Source organism: Lipophrys pholis, assembly GCF_963383615.2.
Source record: "Lipophrys pholis genome assembly, chromosome: 6".
In the NCBI taxonomy this organism is placed as follows: Eukaryota; Metazoa; Chordata; class Actinopteri; order Blenniiformes; family Blenniidae; genus Lipophrys; species Lipophrys pholis.
The window spans coordinates 25,631,010-25,655,074 of NC_137629.1; the positions used below are offsets into that span (position 1 = coordinate 25,631,010).

Genomic DNA, 24,065 nt, shown 5'->3' on the forward strand with positions numbered 1-24,065 from the left:
CTTTTATTACGTGACACCAATCCTCCAGAAACGTTATGATTTCCATGATTATTTGCTTGTGTTTTCGAATAGAGCATTAAGCCTGCTCAAGCACAAACGTTGACAATGTGATGTTGACAGAAATAAATACCAAACATGTCTGTTTCAAAGTCAAAATTTGAGAAACAACACAGAACTAGTCTTATAATTGAGTCGTGAATAGACATGATGAAGTGGACTTCACCCGAAACACTGCAGCATTTCTGCTTCAGGCTATGCTGCTTTGCACTCCATTTTCAAACGGGATCACGACGTACACAATAATAAACAACAGATTGTTTTACAATGAAGTACAAAATCACATTTGCTTTTGTACATCAATTAAATAAAATCATACCCCCCATCCCCACCCCCAATATTTAACAGTCTCCCAGACACGATCCTTAGTGTTTCAGGGCGTGATTTCTGCTTTCAGTCATTTAAATACACGCAGCCATTTACTTGATTAGACCAAATATGCCACATCCTATATATCAGAAACCTAATTTTATTATTCAAACATCTCAAGTGGTGTACATTCTTCGTCATACTCTATAGCTGTGTATGTTTTCTTAGATCAGAGTCTGCAGAGTTTAGAGAACGAAGCTCGCTTTTTGGTAAACTAATTTGATCATATAAAAGTAAACGACGCTCTCCGTGGTGCTGAAGTTAAACGTGTAAACGCTGATTCCGGCACAATTCTTCTTCAAATAATTCCTATTTTAAATCAGAATTTCATCAAATAAATGCCTCTACCCAAATAGTATTTTAAAATAAAGGGGGGACGTGGGGTTTTCTAATCTATATAGTGTTTAAGTATATCAGTTTAACTATTGTTGTTGGAGGTTTGTTGGTTATTACATATCCATACAAATGTTTACATGCTTTTTTTTTAGCTTTTTAAAATTAATGGTTTGGCGAGCTATTTTTTAGTGATATCTGAACTGAGTTTAATAAACTTCTGAAGATGTGCTGCATTTTATATGATTTGATATATTAATTGATGCAGTTTTGGTAATGGTGGGTCTGCCTTTACACCACATGATGTCGCAGTAGACCGTCGATGTGAAATAGCTTGTAAACGTAAAACCCCTCCTCTGTAACTGGAAAACCAGCTCGTCATCATCCACTATTTTTGCTGGACGGTCGGGGAGATAGTGGCAAGTAGTGGACAAGGAAAAACAGTTGCTTCTTTGGAATGGATTACCTGAACTGCGACTGATGTTCTCTCGGGTTCAGAGCTTTCAAGGCATCGACGATGTTTCCGCGAAGACAAGACGGATACGCCTGGATTCATTTTGTCGCTTTGCTTTGTCTTTGTGGCCGGTCTGATTCACAGTTGTCCTATTCAATATCCGAGGAGCTGAACAAAGGCACAGTGGTGGGAAATATCGCAAAGGATTTAAACCTCAATGTACAAGAACTGGAAACCAGAGATCTTCGAATGGTTTCGAGTTACAGTAAGACATACTTTGACGTGAATCTGCGTACAGGAAACCTCTTTGTTAACGAGAGAATAGACCGAGAGGAGCTTTGTTTGCATTTGGCAAAATGCTCGTTGAGATTGCAAGTACTTTTAAGTAACCCTATGAATGCACATCGCATTGAGTTAAATATAATGGATATGAACGATAATTCCCCAGCATTTAGTGAAAACACATATTCTCTGGATATCTTTGAATCCTCTTTAACCGGAGAGCGATATGTTCTCCCAGTAGCAGAAGATGCGGATGTCGGAAGTAACTCAGTGAAAACCTACAAGCTGAGTCAAAATGAGCATTTTTCTCTTGATATTCAAAGCAGTGGAGAGCACGGTGTGTCTGCTGAGTTAGTGCTGCAGAAAGCTTTAGATCGAGAGAAACAGTCAGAGATCACACTAGTTTTGACCGCTGTCGATGGAGGGAAACCTCCGAGGTCAGGATCATTGCAGATACGCATAAACGTATTAGACGTTAATGACAATATACCAACCTTCAGCAAATCGCTTTTTAAGGTGCGTGTCATAGAAAATGTAGCTCCCGGATCACTCATCATAAAATTAAATGCAACTGATTTAGACGAAGACATAAACGGTAAAATCGTGTATTCTTTTATTAAACAAGGGAATATTGATCCATCAACTTTATTTAGTCTTAATCGGGAAACGGGAGAAATCAAGGTTAAGGGCAAACTAGATTATGAAGATACACCTGCTTATGAAGTCAGAGTTCAGGCGCAAGATCGGGGTTCTGTTCCTCGTAGTGCGCATGCTAAACTGCTGATCGAGATAATTGATGTGAATGACAATGCCCCAGAAATATCGGTGACGTCACTAATGACCCCCGTTAAAGAAGACGCAGAGATGGGGACTATTGTTGCTTTTGTCACAGTAAGTGACAAAGATGGAGGAAATAATGGTGGAACTAATTGTAATGTTGTTGGATCTGTTCCTTTCAAGCTGATGTCCAAATATAAAAACGACTATTCTTTAGTTGTTGATGGACCTCTAGACAGAGAAAACATTTCGTTTTACAATGTGACCATAAAGGCCACTGATGAAGGGAGCCCTCCTTTATCCAGCATCAGAATCGTTACTGTTGAAGTGTCTGATGTCAACGATAATGCACCTCATTTTATTGAACCTGTGATTAATGTTTTTGTAAAAGAAAACAGTCCAACGGGCTCAGTTATTTGTAAGATAAGTGCACTTGATCCGGATCAACATAATAATGCCAAGATAAGTTATAGTTTGTTGGACAGCGTCCCTAAAAACATTCTAGTTTCATCTGTTTTAAACATTAATTCAGAGACTGGGGAAATTATCAGTCTGCAGTCTTTTAACTTTGAGGAGTTGAAAACGTTTCAGTTCAAAGTTCAGGCCACAGACTCTGGTAGTCCTTCTCTCAGCAGCAATGCAACTGTAAATGTTTTAGTCCTTGATGAAAATGATAATATTCCAACAATTCTTGCTCCTTATTCTGAGCACGGCTCCGTTAACAGTGAGAACATCCCTTATTCTGCAGAAGCAGGATACTTTGTGGCAAAGATAAGGGCTGTAGATGCAGATTCTGGATACAACGCACTGCTTTCTTATCACGTCTCTGAACCCAAAGGAAATAACCTGTTCAGGATCGGAACCAGCACCGGAGAAATCAGGACCAAGAGGAGGATGAGTGACAATGACCTGAAAACTCACCCGTTGGTAGTTCTGGTTTCTGATAATGGAGAGCCCTCCCTGTCAGCTACTGTCTCTATCGATGTGGTGGTGGTTGAAAGCACCGCTGACATCCAGACTCAGTTCAGACATGTGCCTACTAAGGAGGACAGCTTCTCGGATTTGAATCTGTACCTGCTGATCGCCATTGTCTCAGTGTCAGTCATCTTTCTACTGAGTCTCATCAGTTTAATAGCGGTCAGGTGCCACAGGTCAGACGGATCTTTCAGCAGGTACAGCGCCCCCATGATCACCACCCACCCTGACGGCAGTTGGTCTTACTCCAAATCTACTCAGCAGTACGACGTGTGTTTCAGCTCAGACACACTGAAGAGTGATGTAGTGGTTTTCCCGGCACCTTTTCCACCTGTGGATGGTGAACTGATCAGTATAAACGGAGGAGACACTTTTACCAGGACTCAGACCTTACCCAACAAAGAAAAGGTAGGCTATTGGCTGGAATATTTTACTCGTGTTTTGAGTCATTAATTGTTGTCTTTAATGCAGATGTAGAACATAGTTTATTTTCATATAGCCTGTCATGCATGCTTGTAAGTATCTACGTAAATGTCATCAAACACCAATAATGGTGTCAACCTTAATAATATTGTATCTTGCGCAAAAAATATAAAGAAGAAGACACAGTTGGCTTAAATGACTTATATATTGTTAAACGTTTTTCCACTTTTCTGGGCCCAAACTTTGAAGTTTGGAAAGCGTTTTTAAGGAAGTTATGAACCATATTGGAGCCTTACGACAAATATGTGTGAACTGAAAATTGGAAACAAAGTCTTGGAGAACATATGTTTCAGAGGCAAAATGTGAGGTATCCTACTACACACTCACAAAGAAAAAAAAAACATATTAAATTTCACAAACAAACGTCGTTTACAGAAAGTTGAGAAAGCCCCTCCCTCCCGGAGCTCGTGCTTAACTTCTTGACGGTTTGCACCACCTTTACAAATGCTGTAAGAACTGACATAATAATAAGCAACGCAAGCGTTTTCAGATTTATCAAATGATATATTTCATAATTGACATCAACTGATCAATATATTTTGGAGTCTTTCAACCGTCGTCCACAGTGCGTTCAGTTAGCAGATCAGTTTCCACGTGTCTGTGCGAGCAAATATCACGTTTCTGCCAGTTTTAAAACGCTCAGCGTTTTCATAATTTAGCCAATATGTGTAACCCACCCACCCCCAAAAGTAAACAAAAAACAAAAACAAAAAATAAAACAGCAAACAAACAAAAACATATCCAACATTGTAATCCAAACACGTACGGTTTTATACATTTCTGCTAAATGCGATGAAGGAGGCATTTTCTTTCGCCAGCGTCTGCCGAGTGAACGTTAAATGAGCTGGCTTCATCGTAAACAAAATGAACGGCGCTCTCCGTAGTGCTGAAATAAAACGTCGATAAGCTAGTTTTAACACAATTCTTATAGAAATACATGTTATTTTGATTCAGAATATCATCACATTAATATATCTAGTCGTTCAGTATCTTAAACTACAACGCGAAAGTGCAATTTTGCAAACGAATAACATCATTTAATTTAATCAGATTAAATATCATCATTGGTCGTTTGTCGGTCATTAAATGCTGTTCAAGATGTTAACATGCTTTTTTTTAAATTGGATGTTTCAATAAGCTATTCTTACAAGTCATTTCTGAACGAGATCAGTACATGTTTTAAGATGTGTTGCATTTTATATGATTTGAAAAATTTAATTGATGGGGTTTTGGTAAGCGTGGATCTTCCTTTCACCACGTGATGTCGCAGTAGACCGTAGATGTGAATAGAGCTTGTAAACCTAAAACCCCCTCCTCTGTGACTGTAAAACCAGCTCGTCATCATCCACTATTTTTGCTGGACAGTCAAGGAGATTGTGTCGAGTGGTGGACAAGATAATACAATTGCTTCTTTTGAATGGATTACCTGCTCTGCGATAGATGTTCTCTTGGGTTCTGAGCTTTCAAGGCATCAACGATGTTTCCGCGAAGACAAAACGGATTCGCCTCGATTCATTTTGTCGCTTTGCTTTGTCTTTGTGGCCGGTCTGCTTCACAGTTGTCCTATACAATATCCGAGGAAGTGAACAAAGGCACAGTGGTGGGAAATATCGCAAAGGATTTAAACCTTAATGTGCAAGAACTAGAATCCAGAGGTCTGCGTGTTGTTTCGAGTTACAGTAAGACATACTTTGACGTGAATCTGCGTACCGGAAACCTCTTTGTTAACGAGAGAATAGACCGAGAGGAGCTTTGTTCACAGTTGGCAAAATGCTCGTTGAAATTGCAAGTAGTTTTAAATAACCCTATGAATGCACATCGTATTGAGTTAAATATCAACGATATTAACGACAATTCTCCAACTTTTATTGAAAACACATATTCTCTGAATATATCTGAATCCTCTTTAACCGGAGAGCGATATGTTCTCCCAGTAGCAGTGGATGCGGATGTCGGAAGTAACTCAGTGAAAACCTACAAACTGAGTCCAAATGATCATTTCTCTCTTGATATTCAAAGCACTGGAGAGCACGGTGTGTCTGCTGAGTTAGTGCTGCAAAAAGCTTTAGATCGAGAGAAAAAGTCAGAGATCACACTTGTTTTGACCGCTGTCGATGGAGGGAAACCTCCAAGATCAGGATCATTGCAGATACGTATAAACGTATTAGACGTTAATGACAATATACCAACCTTCAGCAAATCGCTTTTTAAGGTGCGTGTCATAGAAAATGCAGCTCCAGGATCACTGATCATAAAATTAAATGCAACTGATTTAGACGAAGGCAAAAACGGTAAAATCGAGTATTCATTTATTAAACAAGGGAATTTTGAACCATCAACTATATTTAGTCTTAATCGGGAAACGGGAGAAATCAAGGTTAAAGGCAAATTGGATTATGAAGATACACCTGCTTATGAAGTCAGAGTTCAGGCACAAGATCGGGGTCCTGTTCCCCGTAGTGCGCATGCTAAACTGCTGATCGAGATAATTGATGTGAATGACAATGCCCCAGAAATATCAGTGACGTCACTGATGACCCCCGTTAAAGAAGACGCAGACATGGGGACTATTGTTGCTTTTGTCACAGTCAGTGATAAAGATGGAGGAAATAATGGTGGGACTCACTGTAATGTTGTTGGATCTGTTCCTTTCAAGCTGAAGTCCAATTATAAAAATGACTTTTCTTTAGTTGTTGATGGACCTCTAGACAGAGAAAAAATTTCGTTTTACAATGTGACCATAAAAGCCACTGATGAAGGGAACCCTCCTCTATCCAGCATCAGAATCATTACTGTCGAAGTGTCTGATGTCAACGATAATTCACCTCATTTTATTGAACCTGTGATTAATGTTTTTGTAAAAGAAAACAGTCCAACGGGCTCAGTTATTTGTAAGATAAGTGCACTTGATCCGGATCAACATAATAATGCCAAGATAAGTTATAGTTTGTTGGACAGCGTCCCTAAAAACATTCTAGTTTCATCTGTTTTAAACATTAATTCAGAGACTGGAGAAATTATGAGTCTGCAGTCTTTTAACTTTGAGGAGTTGAAAACGTTTCAGTTCAAAGTTCAGGCCACAGACTCTGGTAGTCCTTCTCTCAGCAGCAATGCAACTGTAAATGTTTTAGTCCTTGATGAAAATGATAATATTCCAACAATTCTTGCTCCTTATTCTGAGCATGGCTCCGTTAACAGTGAGAACATCCCATATTCTGCAGAAGCAGGATACTTTGTGGCAAAGATCAGGGCTGTAGATGCAGACTCTGGATACAACGCACTGCTTTCTTATCACGTCTCTGAACCCAAAGGAAACAACCTGTTCAGGATTGGAACCAGCACCGGAGAAATCAGGACTAAGAGGAGGATGAGTGACAATGACCTGAAAACTCACCCGTTGGTAGTGCTGGTTTCTGATAATGGAGAGCCCTCCCTGTCAGCTACTGTCTCTATCGATGTGGTGGTGGTTGAAAGCACCGCTGACATCCAGACTCAGTTCAGACATGTGCCTACAAAGGAAGACAGCTTCTCGGATTTGAATCTGTACCTGCTGATCGCCATTGTCTCAGTGTCAGTCATCTTTCTGCTGAGTCTCATCAGTTTAATAGCGGTCAGGTGCCACAGGTCAGACGGATCTTTCAGCAGGTACAGCGCCCCCATGATCACCACCCACCCTGACGGGAGTTGGTCTTACTCCAAATCTACTCAGCAGTACGACGTGTGTTTCAGCTCAGACACACTGAAGAGTGATGTAGTGGTTTTCCCGGCACCTTTTCCACCTGTGGATGGTGAACTGATCAGTATAAACGGAGGAGACACTTTTACCAGGACTCAGACCTTACCCAACAAAGAAAAGGTAGGCTATTGGCTGGAATATTTTACTCGTGTTTTGAGTCATTAATTGTTGTCTTTAATGCAGATGTAGAACATAGTTTATTTTCATATAGCCTGCCATGCATGCTTATAAGTATCTAAATGTCATCAAACACCAATTATGGCGTCAACCTTAATAATATTGTATCTTGCGCAAAAAATAAATAAAGAAGAAGACACAGTTGGCTTAAATGACTTATATATTGTTAAACGTTTTTCCACTTTTCTGGGCCCAAACTTTGAAGTTTGGAAAGCGTTTTTAAAGAAGTTATGAACCATATTGGAGCCTTACGACAAATATGTGTGAACTGAAAATTGGAAACAAAGTCTTGGAGAACATATGTTTCAGAGGCAAAATGTGAGGTATCCTACTACACACTCACAAAGAAAAAAAAATCATATTAAATTTCACAAACAAACGTCGTTTACAGAAAGTTGAGAAAGCCCCTCCCTCCCCGAGCTCGTGCTTAACTTCTTGACGGTTTGCACCACCTTTACAAATGCTGTAAGAACTGACATAATAATAAGCAACGCAAGCGTTTTCAGATTTATCAAATGGTATATTTCATAATTGACATCAACTGATCAATATATTTTGGAGTCGTTCGAACGTCGTCCACAGTGCGTTCAGTTAGTAGATCAGTTTCCACGTTTCTGTGCGAGCAGATATCACGTTTCTGCCGGTTTTGAAACGCTCAGCGTTTTCATAATTTAGCCAATATTTGTAACCCACCCACCCCCAAAAGTAAACAAAAAATAAAACGGCAAACAAACAAAAACATATCCAACATTTTAATCCAAACACGTAAGGTTTTATACATTTCTGCTAAATGCGATGAAGGAGGCATTTTCTTTCGCCAGCGTCTGCCGAGTGAACGTAAAATGAGCTGGCTTCATCGTAAACAAAATGAACGGCGCTCTCCGTAGTGCTGAAATAAAACGTTGATAAGCTAGTTTTAACACAATTCTTGCAGAAATAAATGTTATTTTGATTCAGAATTTCATCACATTAATATATCTACTCGTGCAGTATCTTAAACTACAACTCGAAAGTACAAGTTTGCAAACAAAGTGCATAATTTAATTTAATCAGATTAAATATCATCATTGGTCGTTTGTCGGTCATTAAATGCTGTTCAAGATGTTCACATACCTTTTTTTAGGTTTGTTTTAATTGGATGTTTCATTAAGCTATTCTTACAAGTCATTTCTGAACGAGATCAGTACATGTTTTAAGATGTGTTGCATTTTATATGAATTGAAAAATTAATTGATGGGGTTTTGGTAAGCGTGGATCTTCCTTTCACCACGTGATGTCGCAGTAGACCGTAGATGTGAAATGAGCTCGTAAACCTAAAACCCCTCCTCTGTGACTGTAAAACCAGCTCGTCATCATCCATTATTTTTGCTGGACAGTCAAGGAGATTGTGTCGAGTGGTGGACAAGATAATACAGTTGCTTCTTTTGAATGGATTACCTGCTCTGCGGTAGATGTTTTCTCTCGGGTTCTGAGCTTTCAAGACATCAACGATGTTTCCGCGAAGACAAGACGGATACGCCTGGATTCATTTCGTCGCTTTGCTTTGTCTTTGTGGCCGGTCTGCTTCACAGTTGTCCTTTTCAATATCCGAGGAAGTGAACAAAGGCACAGTAGTGGGAAATATCGTGAAAGATTTAAACCTCAATCTACAAGAACTAGAAACCAGAGATCTTCGAATGGTTTCGAGTTACAGTAAGACTTACTTTGAAGTGAATCTGCGTACCGGAAACCTCTTTGTTAACGAGAGAATAGACCGAGAGGAGCTTTGTTCACATTTGGCAAAATGCTCGTTGAAATTGCAAGTAGTTTTAAGTAACCCCATGAATGCACATCGCATAGAGGTAAATATAATGGATATTAACGACAATTCTCCAACTTTTATTGAAAACACATATTCTTTGAATATTTCTGAATCCTCTTTATCCGGAGAGCGATATGTTCTCCCAGTAGCAGTAGATGCGGATGTCGGAAGTAACTCAGTGAAAACCTACAAGCTGAGTCCAAATGATCATTTCTCTCTTGATGTGCAGACTGGCGGAGAACACGATGTGTCTGCTGAGTTAGTGCTGCAGAAAGCTTTAGATCGAGAGAAACAATCGGTAATCACACTTGTTTTGACCGCTGTCGATGGAGGGAAACCCCCGAGATCAGGATCAATGCAGATACGCATAAACGTATTAGACGTTAACGATAATATACCAACTTTTGGCAAATCGCTTTTCAAAGTTCGTGTCATAGAAAATGCAGCTCCAGGATCACTCATCATAAAGTTAAATGCAACTGATTTAGACGAAGGCATGAACGGTAAGATTTTGTATTCTTTTATCAAAAGAGGGAATATTGATCCATTAATTATTTTTGACTTAAATCCGGAAACCGGAGGAATTACTGTTAAAGGCAAAATAGATTTTGAGGAAACACCTGCTTATGAGGTTAGAGTTCAGGCGCGAGATCAAGGCTCTTCTCCTCGTAGTGCGCATGCTAAACTGCTGATAGAGGTAACTGATGTGAATGACAATGCCCCAGAAATATCTGTAACGTCACTAATGACCCCAGTTAAAGAAGATGCAGAAATGGGGACGATTGTTGCTTTGGTTACAGTGAGCGATAAAGATGGAGGGGATAATGGTTTAACTAGCTGTAAAGTAATTGGGTCTGTCCCATTCAAGCTAAAGTCCAATTACAAAAGCGACTATTCTTTAGTTGTTGATGGACCTCTGGACAGAGAAAATATTTCATTTTACGATGTGACCATTCAGGCCACAGATGAAGGGAGTCCTCCTCTATCCAGCATCAGAATCATTACAGTTGAAGTGTCTGATGTCAACGATAACGCACCTCATTTTATTGAACCCGTGATTAATGTCTTTGTAAAAGAAAACAGTCCAACGGGCTCAATTATTTGTAAGATAAGTGCACGTGATCCCGATCTACATAACAATGCCAAGTTAAGTTATAGTTTCTTAGACAATGCCCCTAAATATATTCCTGTTTCATCTGTTTTAAATATTAACTCAGAGACTGGAGAAATTATCAGTCTGCAGTCTTTTAACTTTGAGGAGTTGAAAACGTTTCAGTTCAAAGTTCAGGCCACAGATTCTGGTGTTCCTCCACTCAGCAGCAATGCAACTGTTAATGTTTTAGTCCTCGATGAAAATGATAATATTCCAACAATTCTTGCTCCTTATTCTGAGCACGGCTCCGTTAACAGTGAGAACATCCCTTATTCTGCAGAAGCAGGTTACTTTGTGGCAAAGATCAGGGCTGTAGATGCAGACTCTGGATACAACGCACTGCTTTCTTATCACCTGTCTGAACCCAAAGGAAACAGCCTGTTCAGGATTGGAACCAGCAATGGGGAAATCAGGACTAAGAGGAGGATGAGTGACAATGACCTGAAGAATCACCCCTTGGTGGTGCTGGTTTCTGATAATGGAGAGCCCTCCCTGTCAGCTACAGTCTCTATTGATGTGGTGGTGGTTGAAAGCACCGCTGACATCCAGACTCAGTTCAGACATGTGCCTATAAAGGAGGACAGCTTCTCGGATTTGAACCTGTACCTACTGATCGCCATCGTGTCAGTGTCCGCCATCTTCCTGCTGAGTCTCATCAGTTTAATAGCTGTCAGGTGCCACAGGACAGACGGCTCTTTCAGCAGGTACAGCGCCCCCATGATCACCACCCACCCTGACGGGAGTTGGTCTTACTCCAAATCTACTCAGCAGTACGACGTGTGTTTCAGCTCAGACACACTGAAGAGTGATGTAGTAGTTTTCCCCGCACCTTTTCCACCTGTGGATGGTGAACTGATCAGTATAAACGGAGGAGACACATTTACCCGGACTCAGACTTTACCCAACCAAGAGAAGGTAGGCCCTACTTGAACATGTTCCAGTTTTCAGTGCATCTGCATATATATATTCTTTACAGACTTTTAATTATTCTCTTTTTTGAAAGATCTTCAATTGAGCTTGAAGGATTGCCAATTCCATTGAAAACCCAAAATAGTGTTGAAACTGAGTGTATTTTGTCTTCTTTTTTTTTTTAAATAGTGTCTGAAAATAATTTTCTTTTGCATGTGTTTTGTAGACAATAGCATCAGTGAAATCAGGTGCAAACAAATCAAACATTTGTGTGCGTTAGGCTTTGATTACATGACACCAATCCCCCGGACACGGTATGGCTTCCATGATTATTTGCTTGTGTTTACGAATAGAGCATTAAGCATGCGCACGCACAAACGTGGACTTTGTAATGCTGTCAGAAATAAATACCAAACATGTCTGTTTCAAAGTCAAAATTTGAGAAACAACACAGAAATAGTCTTATAATTGAGTCGTTGATAGACATGATGAAATAGACTTCAACCCAATCTCTTTAGCATTTCTGCTTGAGGCCGAGCCGCTTTGCACCACATTTTCAAACGGGCTCACGACTTGCACAATAATATACAACCTAATTTGTTTTTTTCAGAAGTGAAACATCGCATTCCCCTTTGTACATCAATTAAATAACATTATTTCTCTCCTCTCTATATTTAACAGTCTCCCAGACACGATCCTCAGTGTGCCCCGACTATGTTTTAGGACGTGATTTCTGATTTTAGTCATTTTAATACAGTTAGCCATTTACTTGGTTAGACCAAATATGCCACATCCTGTATCTCATAAACCTAATATTATTATTTAAACATCTCAAGTGGTGTACATGCTTCGTCATATTCTACGTATATGTACGTTTTCTTTATTCAGCGTCTGCAGAGTTGAGGGAACGAAGCTCGCTTTCTCGTAAGAAAAAAGAGGAACTACGCTCTCCGTGGTGCTGAAGTTAAACATGGAAACGCTGATTCCTGAGCGATTCTTTCTCAAATAATTCCTACTTACAATCAGAATAGTGTCAAATAAATCCCTCTGCTTATAAAGTCTTTTAAAATACATGGGAAACGTGAGGTTTTCCCATCCAGATAGTATTACAGTTTTTCTTTTTCAGTTTAACTACTGTTATTGGGGGTTAGTTGGTCATAAAATATTCATACAAATGATTACATGCTTTTTTTGGTTTTCATAATTGATGGTTTGACGAGATATTTTTTTAGAAATCACTTCTGAACTGATGTTAGTCATTTTCTGAAGAGGTGCTGCATATTATATGATTTGACAAATTAATTGATGCAGTTTTGGGAATGGTGGGTCTGCCTTTACACCACATGATGTCGCAGTAGACCGTCGATGTGAAATAGCTTGTAAACGTAAAACCCCTCCTCTGTAACTGGAAAACCAGATCGTCATCATCCACTATTTTTGCTGGACGGTCGGGGAGATAGTGGCAAGTGGTGGACAAGAAAAAAACAGTTGCTTCTTTTGAATGGATTACCTGCACTGCGATAGATGTTCTGTCAGATTCTGATTGTTCAAGACATCAACGATGTTTCCTCGACGACAAGACGGATACGCCTGGACTCATTTTGTCGCTTTGCTTTGTCTTTGTGGCCGGTCTGCTTCACAGTTGTCCTATTCAATATCCGAAGAAGTGAACAAAGGCACAGTGGTGGGAAATATCGCAAAGGATTTAAACCTTAATGTGCAAGAACTAGAATCCAGAGGTCTGCGTGTTGTTTCGAGTTACAGTAAGACATACTTTGACGTGAATCTGCGTACAGGAAATCTCTTTGTTAACGAGAAAATAGACCGAGAGGAGCTTTGCTCGCATCTAGCGAAATGCTCGTTGAGATTACAAGCAGTGTTAAATGATCCCACAAATGTAAATCGCATAGAGGTCAATATTTTAGATATTAACGATAATTCTCCAGCATTTATTGAAAGCACGTATTCTTTGGATATTTACGAATCTTCACTGACTGGGGAGCGATATGTTCTCCCAGTAGCAGTAGATGCAGACATGGGGAGTAACTCAGTGAAAACCTACAAACTGAGTCCAAATGAGCATTTCTCTCTTGATATTCAAAGCAGTGGAGAACACGGTGTGTCCGCTGAGTTAGTGCTGCAAAAAGCTTTAGATCGAGAGAAACAGTCGGTGATCACACTTGTTTTGACCGCTGTTGATGGAGGGAAACCCCCGAGATCAGGATCATTGCAGATACGTGTCAATGTAATTGACGTTAATGACAATATACCGACGTTCAGCAAATCGCTTTTTAAAGTGCGTGTCATGGAAAATGCAGCTCCAGGATCACTTATTATGAAGTTGAATGCAACTGATTTGGACGAAGGCATGAACAGCAAAATATTGTTTTCTTTCCTGAAACAAAGAAATATTCCTGATTCAAATATATTTGATCTCGATCCTGAAACAGGACAAATTACTGTTAAAGGGAATTTAGATTATGAAGAAACACCTGCTTATGAAGTCAGAGTTCAAGCAATGGATCAGGGTTCTGTTCCTCGCAGTGCGCATGCCAAACTGCTGATAGAGATACTGGACGTGAATGACAATGCCCCAGACATATCAGTGACGTCACTGATGACGCCAGTTAAAGAAGACGCAGTAATAGGGACTATTGTTGCTTTAGTTACAGTAAGTGATAAAGATGGAGGGGATAATGGTTTAACTGACTGTAATGTAATTGGGTCTGTTCCATTCACGCTGAAGTCCAATTACAAAAACGACTATTCTTTAGTTGTTGATGGACCTCTGGACAGAGAAAACATTTCGTTTTACAATGTGACCATAAAGGCCACAGATGAAGGGAGTCCTCCTCTATCCAGCATCAGAATCATTACAGTTGAAGTTTCAGATGTCAATGATAACGCACCTCATTTTATTGAACCTGTGATTAATGTTTTTGTAAAAGAAAACAGTCCAACAGGCTCAGTTATTTGTAAAATAAGAGCACTTGATCCTGATCTACATAGTAATGCCAAACTAAGTTATAGTTTGTTAGACAGTTTCCCTAAAAACATTCCAATTTCATCAGTTTTAAATATTAACTCAGACACTGGAGAGATTATCAGTCTCCAGTCTTTTAACTTTGAGGAGTTGAAAACGTTTCAGTTCAAAGTTCAGGCCACAGATTCTGGTGTTCCTCCACTTAGCAGCAATGCAACTGTAAATGTTTTAGTCCTCGATGAAAATGATAATATTCCAACAATTCTTGTTCCTTATTCTGAGCACGGCTCCGTTAACAGTGAGAACATCCCATATTCTGCAGAAGCAGGATACTTTGTGGCAAAGATCAGGGCCGTAGATGCAGACTCTGGATACAACGCACTGCTTTCTTATCACCTGTCTGAACCCAAAGGAAACAACCTATTCAGGATTGGAACCAGCACCGGAGAAATAAGGACTAAGAGGAGGATGAGTGATAATGACCTGAAAAATCACCCATTGGTGGTGCTGGTTTCTGATAGTGGAGATCCCCCCCATACAGCTACTGTCTCTATCGATGTGGTGGTGGTTGAAAGCACCGCTGACATCCAGACTCAGTTCAGACATGTGCCTATAAAGGAGGACAGCTTCTCGGATTTGAACCTGTACCTACTGATCGCCATCGTGTCAGTGTCCGCCATCTTCCTGCTGAGTCTCATCAGTTTAATAGCAGTCAGGTGCCACAGGACAGACGGGTCTTTCAGTAGGTACAGCGCCCCCATGATCACCACCCACCCTGACGGCAGTTGGTCTTACTCCAAATCTACTCAGCAGTACGACGTGTGTTTCAGCTCAGACACACTGAAGAGTGATGTAGTGGTTTTCCCCGCACCTTTTCCACCTGTGGATGGTGAACTGATCAGTATAAACGGAGGAGATACATTTACCAGGACTCAGACTTTACCCAACAAAGAAAAGGTAGGCTCTATTTGCAGTGATATTTTCTTCCCTTTTTAGTATATAAAGTTTCCCAAAATAATGTTTTTCTTTTCAAATTTTGTATTAGTTTTAATGTAAATTTTTAACTGAACTTGTTTGAATGCCAAGTCCATCAATAAACTAAATAGAATTTAACCTTGAAAACTACATCATCATTAAAAAAGACAAAGTTAATGTATCGTACATCCCACATAGTATTATATTCAGCCATACAATAGAGCACCTTACACATTTTATTGTTATGAAGCAAATAGTAAACAAAAGTAACCTGTCTTTGAAATGATATAGAAATCATCTAATCATAGAAGTTTACCAGTGCCTTTAAATGCTTAAATCAAAATATCTTTTTTATATTTAACTTTGATTTCCTTGAGAAAGCACGTTCTGATGTGTTACTCATAAATCAACCATCTTCAGTGTTTTGACCTTGAATTGTTGTTGTCAAGCATAGTGTTTGCATTAAAAGTGAGGGAATGCCACTGTGGCAATGAAGACAAACATAATTCATATACACAGTTATCTTTTAAACAACTGAGATTTTCATTAAGAATAACTATGATTTGTTTTCTAATTGTAACCATTGTTTTTAAAGCTAGTGTTGATTATTTTCTAAACAATTACATTATAGCTTCAAAGCATTTTAAAGAGCCGTTGATCTATGTTGGTTGCTTGTTGAACATTCATGAATATTTGTACACACATTTACTTGGTGTTCATAGATGTATCATTACACTTTTTGAATAATTTATCATAGAAGTTATGCCGTTGCATCTTGTACATCATTTTATTTGTATTTATTTATTTTTTGAAAGACGTGTTGTATTTAAATTATTTGGGAAAAATAACTCGACAGTATATTGGTAAACGTGTATCTACTCTCTACCGCATGATGTCGCTGGAGACCGTAGATTTATAATCTGCTTGTAAACCGAGAACTCGTCCGTGCACTGACAACTGGACTCGTCATCAGCCATTTTTTTTATTTTTTCTCGACACTCGGTAGTGTTGTGGTAAGAGCGGGACGCGATCAACCAGAATAGCGCTGCTTTGGGAATGGATTGCTTGTGCGGGTGATAGATGTTCTTTCGGGATCTAATCAACTCGATCAACGATGTATATGCAACGACAAAACGCATACTCCTGGATTCATTTTGTTGCACTGCTTTGTCTTTGTGAGCGATCTGCTTCACAGTTGTCCTATTCAATATCTGAGGAGGTGAACAAAGGCACAGTGGTGGGAAATATCGCAAAGGATTTAAACCTCAATCTTCAGGAACTCCAAATCAGGGATCTACGTATTGTTTCCAGTTTCAGCAAGACATACTTTGACGTGAACCTGGGGACGGGTAACCTCTTTGTTGGCGAGAGAATAGACCGAGAAGATCTTTGTCCGCATGTAGTAAAATGTTCAGTCAAAATACAAGCTGCTCTGAAAAATCCAATGAATGTGCATCGTATTGAGGTAATTATTCTCGATATAAATGATAACTCGCCATCCTTCTTTGAACAATCGCTTTCAATGGACATTTCTGAATTACTGTCACCAGGAGAACGATATCTTCTTCCTGTAGCAGTAGATGCAGACATAGGGAGTAACTCAGTGAAAACCTACAAGCTGAGTCCAAATGAGCATTTCTCTCTTGATGTGCAGACTGGCGGAGAACACGGTGTGTCTGCTGAGTTAGTGCTGCAGAAAGCTTTAGATCGAGAGAAACAGCCAATAATAAAACTTATCTTGACCGCCGTGGACGGAGGTAAACCTGCTCGATCAGGTACTTTAGAGTTAACCGTTAACGTAATTGATGTCAATGACAATACACCCTTATTCAGCAAATCCCTTTATAAAGTGAGGGTGGAAGAAAATGCTCCTCCGCATACGTTCGTCATCAAATTAAATGCAACAGATTTAGACGAGGGAACAAACGGTAAGGTTTTGTATTCTTTCATCAAAAGAGGGAATATTGATCCATTAGATATTTTTGACTTAAATCCGGAAACTGGAGAAATTACTGTTAAAGGTAAAATAGATTTTGAGGAAACGCCTGCCTATGAAGTCAGAGTTCAGGCAAAAGATCAAGGTGCGTCTCCTCGTAGTGCGCATGCTAAACTGCTGATAGAGATAATTGATGTGAATGACAATGCCCCAGAAATATATGTGACGTCACTGATGACGCCTGTTAAAGAAGACGCAGAGATGGGGACTATTGTTGCTTTCATTACAGGAAGTGATAAAGATGGAGGAACCAACGATATAACCGCCTGTAATGTTGTTGGATCTGTTCCTTTTAAGCTAAAGTCCAATTATAAAAACGACTATTCCTTAGTTGTTGATGGACCTCTGGACAGAGAAAACATTTCGTTTTACAATGTGACCATTATGGCCACAGATGAAGGGAGCCCTCCTTTATCCAGCATCAGAATCATTACTGTTGAAGTGTCTGATGTTAATGATAACACCCCTCGATTTATGGAGTCTGTTATTAATGTTTATGTGAAAGAAAACAGTCCAACAGGATTAGTTATTTTTAAAATAAATGCAGTTGATCCTGATCTGGATAGTAATGCAAAATTGAGTTATGCATTGTTGGACAGTTCTCTCAAAAATATTCAGATATCTTCTGTTTTAAACATAAACTCGGAGACTGGAGAGATTATCAGTCTACAATCTTTTAACTTTGAGGAGTTGAAAGCGTTTCAGTTCAGAGTTCAGGCCACAGACTCTGGTGTTCCTCCACTGAGCAGCAAAGCTACCATAAATGTTTTAATCCTCGATGAAAATGATAATATTCCAACAATTCTTGCTCCTTATTCTGAGCATGGCACTGTTAACAGTGAGAACATCCCATATTCTGCTGAAGCAGGATATTTTGTGGCAAAGATCAGGGCTGTAGATGCAGACTCTGGATACAACGCACTGCTTTCTTATCACGTCTCTGAACCCAAAGGAAACAACCTGTTCAGGATTGGAACCAGCACCGGAGAAATCAGGACTAAGAGGAGGATGAGTGACAATGACCTGAAAACTCACCCGTTGGTAGTGCTGGTTTCTGATAATGGAGAGCCCTCCCTGTCAGCTACTGTCTCTATCGATGTGGTGGTGGTTGAAAGCACCGCTGACATCCAGACTCAGTTCAGACATGTGCCAACAAAGGAGGACAGCTTCTCAGATTTGAACCTGTACCTGCTGATCGCCATCGTGTCAGTGTCCGCCATCTTCCTACTGAGTCTCATCAGTTTAATAGCGGTCAGGTGCCACAGGACAGACGGCTCCTTCAGCAGGTACAGCGCCCCCATGATCACCACCCACCCTGACGGCAGTTGGTCTTATTCCAAATCTACTCAGCAGTACGACGTGTGTTTCAGTTCAGACACGCTGAAGAGTGATGTAGTGGTTTTCCCCCCGCCGTTTCCACCTGTAGATGGTGAACTGATCAGTATAAACGGAGGAGACACTTTTACCAGGACTCAGACTTTACCCAACAACGAAAAGGTAAGCGGTTTCTAACTCGTCGATTAAATTTTCAGGAAAAAAATACACAAAAGGTAAACTTTCAAACGGATTTTTGTATTTCTACTGCACACCACTACCATCGATCACTGCGTTTGTAAAAATTCAGTCTAACGTGAAACATCTGTGTAAATTCATTGAAAGAGGTTGTCTGTGGTTCAAACGGCCTTTTGGGGCGCTTTCCGTGGTTCTGAAAATAAACTTCTCGTCTTTTCGATCTATCAAAAGGGCTTTATATCAAATTGTTGGTTTACTTATCCATCAACATTTATTGGTGAAATAATCCATTCCCTTACTTGATGTGCTTCGTTGTGAAGATATGTCAAATTAAAAACATTGCATCTTGTCCCAAACGTCATTTAGACAATAAATCAGCATAATGGTTTTCAGACAATTGGTACCTTTTTAATGTTGTTCCTCTCCACGCATTAGAAAAAAAATTATTGTCAGATTGTATTGGATACCCACAAGTGGTGTGCGTCAGAGAGTCGATTTTACATGTTCTTAGTTATATCTAAGTTATAACGCTTGAGGTCGCTAATGACCGAAACAGGTTTTTTTTTGCACTTTGTGTTTTTAGTCTCCTCCTTTTGCTATGAAGCGTCAGCAGACCGGGGGTGTGCTTTGTGTGGTGACGGTAAAAGGCAGTAGTCTGAAGTGGACGGGAGGGAAAATGTTAGGCGATAGTGTGGCGTTTTGTGGATGAAAATAACTGCAATCGAGTCTTTGTTTTTCAAAGCAGATATGGGCAATGAGAGGAATAATGGGATTTTATGCTCACTGATCATCACCTTTTTATTGGACTGGTCCGCTGCTCAGATTTTTTACTCTGTTTCCGAGGAAGTGGACAAAGGAACTGTGGTTGGAAACCTCGCCAAGGATTTAAATGTCAACGTGCGAGACCTGCAAACCAGGAATTTAAATATCGTTTCGGGATACAGTAAGACATATTTCGACACAAATTTGAAAACGGGTGAGCTTTATGTTTGTGAGAGAATAGATCGCGAGGAGCTTTGTCCAAACACAATCAAATGCACACTAAATGTAGAGGCCATACTGAGTAATCCTATGTTACTTCGACGCATCGAGGTGGTGATTACTGATGTAAATGACAATTCACCTGCATTTGTAGAGAAATCATTTCCCGTCAATATTTCTGAATCTTCGCCTACGGGTGAACACTTCTTGCTTCCTTTAGCTCTAGATGCAGATACAGGCGGATATTCAGTTAAGACCTACAAGCTGAGTCCAAATGAATATTTCTCCCTCGACGTGCAGAGCAGTGGAGAATACGGCGCGACTGCCGAATTAGTGCTGCAAAAGGCTTTAGATCGAGAAAAACAACATCTTATTACATTAACCCTGTCAGCTCTTGATGGAGGTAAACCTCCTAAAAGTGGGACCGTGCAGATCCAGGTTAATGTTTTGGATGTAAATGATAACACGCCTTCATTTAGCCAATCACTTTACAAAGCACGCATTAAAGAAAACGCTAAAGCTGGGTCGTTAGTTATTCAACTTAATGCCGCTGATTTAGATGAGGGGGATAACGGGAATGTAGTTTATTCCTTTGTGACACGTGGGAACTTCAATCCTGCTGATATGTTTTTTATCAATGCGGAGACCGGTGAGGTCACAGTTCATGGTGATTTGGATCACGAAGTGCAGTCAGCATATGATATTCATATTCAAGCTAAAGACAAAGGTGCATCGCCCCGGAGCGCAAATGGAAAGCTGTTAGTGGAGGTACTTGATGTAAACGATAATACCCCTGTAATTATGGTAACGTCACTAATGAACCCTGTTCGAGAAGATGCCGAAATAGGAAGCGTTGTTGCTCTTGTGACAGTAACTGATAAAGATTCGGGGAAAAACGGCCAAACTCAGTGCAAACTCACTGGTTCGTCACCCTTTAAACTAAATTTGAATTATAAAAATTATTACTCTTTAGTAGTAGATGGGCGTCTTAATAGAGAAGAATGCTCGTTTCACAATGTCACAATCACAGCCACTGATGAAGGTACGCCGTCTCTGTCCAGCAAGAGTACTGTTTTAATTCAAGTATCTGATGTCAATGACAATGCTCCACGTTTTCTTGAACCCCTCATTAATGTCTACGTAAAAGAAAACAGTCCGATTGGAGCTCGTATATGCGTGGTTACTGCTGTAGATCCTGATGTCAGTGAAAATGCGAAAGTGACATACTCATTAGAAGGCTTTGAGAAAAGTATCCTTTTAACATCATTTGTAAATATTAACTCGGAGACGGGGGAAATTATGAGTCTACAGTCCTTTAATTTCGAGGAGTTGAAAACGTTTCAGTTCAAAGTTCAGGCCACAGACTCTGGTGTCCCTCCGCTCAGCAGCAACGTGACCGTCAATGTTTTAATCCTCGATGAAAATGATAATATTCCAACAATTCTTGCTCCTTATTCTGAGCACGGCTCCGTTAACAGTGAGAACATCCCGTATTCTGCAGAAGCAGGATACTTTGTGGCAAAGATCAGGGCTGTAGATGCAGACTCTGGATACAACGCACTGCTTTCGTATCACTTGTCTGAACCCAAAGGAAACAACCTGTTTAGGATCGGAACCAGCACCGGAGAGATAAGGACTAAGAGGAGGATGAGTGATAATGACCTAAAAACTCATCCATTGGTGGTGCTGGTTTCTGATAATGGAGAGCCCTCCCTGTCAGCTACTGTCTCTATTGATGTGGTGGTGGTTGAAAGCACCGCTGACATCCAGACTCAGTTCAGACATGTGCCTATAAAGGAGGACAGCTTCTCGGATTTGAACCTGTACCTGCTGATCGCTATCGTGTCAGTGTCCGTCATCTTTCTGCTCAGCCTCATCAGTTTAATAGCGGTCAGGTGCCACAGGACAGACGGCTCTTTCAGCAGGTACAGCGCCCCCATGATCACTACCCACCCTGACGGGAGTTGGTCTTACTCCAAATCTACTCAGCAGTACGACGTGTGTTTCAGCTCAGACACACTGAAGAGTGATGTAGTGGTTTTCCCCGCGCCTTTTCCAACTGTGGATGGTGAACTGATCAGTATAAACGGAGGAGACACTTTTACCAGGACTCAGACTTTACCCAACAAAGACAAGGTGAGTTGACTGTATGACGTGTGTAGCTATTGAGTCACTTAAAAATGTTTTTTTGATCTATTTTATCCCTATCTATATTTTCAGGCACTGTCATACGTCAAACTTGTTTCAGTGATTCATACAATATGATCACTCTGTCCCGCTTTGTATTCTGAAGTGAGAATTCACTGAAGTTACTACTGTGGTTGCTGTCCATGGTTCTGATTCGTTTGTTTACCACATCTGGGTAACGTCTATACCAAGGGTCCTCAATTCCGGGCCTCGAGGGCCGGTGTCCTGCATGTTTTAGGTTTCTCCCGGTTCCAACACACCTGAATCCAATAAGGGGCTCCTTACTTGGCTTTTTTACAAGCTAGATGATGACATCAGTATCAGATCGAGGTGTGCTGAAGCTGGGAGAGAGCTAAACCGTGCAGGACGCCGGCCCTCGAGGCCCGGAATTGAGGACCCCTGGTCTATACACTCCGTAGGGAAACTTAATGGAAAATGTATTATTCTTTACACGTTCCATCCTTGATCACATAACTGGAAACATATCTGCTTCAATAGTTGTAATGTCAGTTATTAATTAATTTCACAGTTTTTGCCATATATTTTAACAGATAGAAAACAGTCAAAACATGATTTTTGTGTTCCTCTTTTTACTATTTTTTCTACTGGATCGAATGATCCATACATTTATTCCGTACTTACATTAAATCTACAGTTGGTGTCGCTAGTGATTGTACATATATCAGTGGCTCATTTTTTTTTCTTCCCCGGACTCCTCCTCCGCTTGCGATGGAGTTAGTCCAGTGCTTTGTCAGAGGATACACGAATAGCCGCTGACAGATACGGCTTTTTTTGATATGCCGGTGAAATTTGGACATGCTCAAAATTTGTATTTTTCATCGGGTGGCAGCCATGGGAAATATAAGACAAAAAGACGTCACTTGGATACAAATACTCGCCCTGCTTTGTTTGTGCGACGCGTCCGCCGCGCAGCTCTCGTACTCCGTGTCAGAGGAGGTGGACAAAGGAACTGTGGTGGGAAATCTTGCGAAAGACATACAATTGAATGTTAACGAGCAAGAGAGACGGGATTTGCGAATAGTCTCCAGCAACTCAAATAAATATTTTGACATGGATTTCAAAACAGGTGCGCTTTATGTCTGCGACAGGATCGATAGAGAAGAGCTCTGTCCAAATACGGAAAAATGTTCTCTTTACTTCGAAGCAATACTGACCAACCCGATGCATCTGCACCGCATAGAGGTTCAGATCATTGATATTAACGACAACGCGCCGTCATTTCGTGAAAGGGAAAAGGTTCTCAGTATTTCTGAGTCTTCCTTAACTGGTGAGAGATATCTACTTCCGATAGCAAACGATGCAGACAGGGGCAGTAATTCTGTACAAAGCTATAAGCTTAGTCCAAATGATTATTTCTCATTGGATGTAAGCGGTGCACAACACAGTGAGTCTGCTGAATTGGTGCTGCAGAAAGCTTTAGACAGGGAGAAACAATCTGTTATCCATTTAAGTTTAACAGCTCTGGACGGAGGAAGACCTTCGCGATCGGGGACATTAACAATACTTGTGCATGTTATGGATATAAACGACAATTCACCCGTATTTACCCAACCCCTGTATAAGGCACAAGTAATTGAAAATGCTCCTTTTCAGACCCCAGTGTTGACAGTAAGCGCTAAAGATTTGGATGAGGGAATTAACAGTGAAATTGTGTATTCATTTATTGAAAGGGGAAATTTTAATCCATCTTCATTGTTCTCAATAAACGCCGAGACAGGGGAAATTACTGTAAATGGAAAAGTTGATTATGAGATGAATACAGCTTACGATATCCGGATACAGGCACAGGATAAAGGTACACCTGCACGCAGTGTGCATGGCAAGTTATTAATCGAAGTAATTGATTTTAATGACAATATACCTGAAATCATTGTCACATCTCTCATGAGCCCAGTTAAAGAAGA

At 40.3% G+C, this 24,065-nt stretch overlaps 5 protein-coding genes across 10 annotated transcripts in view; all 5 read left to right on the plus strand.

Moving 5' to 3' along the window:
- The window catches only part of LOC308110671 (protocadherin alpha-C2-like), a gene marked incomplete at its 5' end in the record, with an annotated part of 191,219 nt that overhangs the window by 133,681 nt on the left and 33,473 nt on the right, over positions 1–24,065 (plus strand). Inside the window, one exon of one of the 6 annotated variants that reach the window (XM_080465123.1) lies at positions 9,134–11,512. The exons of 4 other annotated variants lie outside the window; for them this stretch is intronic. In XM_080465123.1, coding sequence (XP_080321249.1) covers positions 9,134–11,512 — 2,379 coding nt within the window. Of the gene's footprint in view, positions 1–9,133; positions 11,513–13,067; positions 15,447–24,065 lie in introns of those variants that run through there. One more of the 6 variants, XM_080465126.1, reaches the window with a different exon arrangement.
- On the plus strand, positions 1,277–4,415 carry LOC308110893 (protocadherin alpha-2-like; the record flags this gene model as incomplete). The annotated part of the gene is made up of 1 exon (XM_080465513.1): positions 1,277–4,415. One exon carries the CDS (start codon positions 1,277–1,279, stop codon positions 3,698–3,700), a length of 2,424 nt encoding a protein of 807 aa, XP_080321639.1. The 3' UTR covers positions 3,701–4,415.
- On the plus strand, positions 5,208–8,338 carry LOC308110677 (protocadherin alpha-2-like; the record flags this gene model as incomplete). The annotated part of the gene is made up of 1 exon (XM_080465135.1): positions 5,208–8,338. One exon carries the CDS (start codon positions 5,208–5,210, stop codon positions 7,629–7,631), a length of 2,424 nt encoding a protein of 807 aa, XP_080321261.1. The 3' UTR covers positions 7,632–8,338.
- LOC308110680 (protocadherin alpha-3-like) lies at positions 16,897–18,972 on the plus strand (the record flags this gene model as incomplete). Its single annotated transcript, XM_080465138.1, has 1 exon — positions 16,897–18,972. The coding sequence occupies exon 1, from the start codon at positions 16,909–16,911 to the stop codon at positions 18,970–18,972; it is 2,064 nt and encodes a 687-aa protein (XP_080321264.1). The 5' UTR covers positions 16,897–16,908.
- On the plus strand, positions 19,720–22,098 carry LOC308110894 (protocadherin alpha-13-like; the record flags this gene model as incomplete). Its single annotated transcript, XM_080465514.1, has 1 exon — positions 19,720–22,098. One exon carries the CDS (start codon positions 19,720–19,722, stop codon positions 22,096–22,098), a length of 2,379 nt encoding a protein of 792 aa, XP_080321640.1.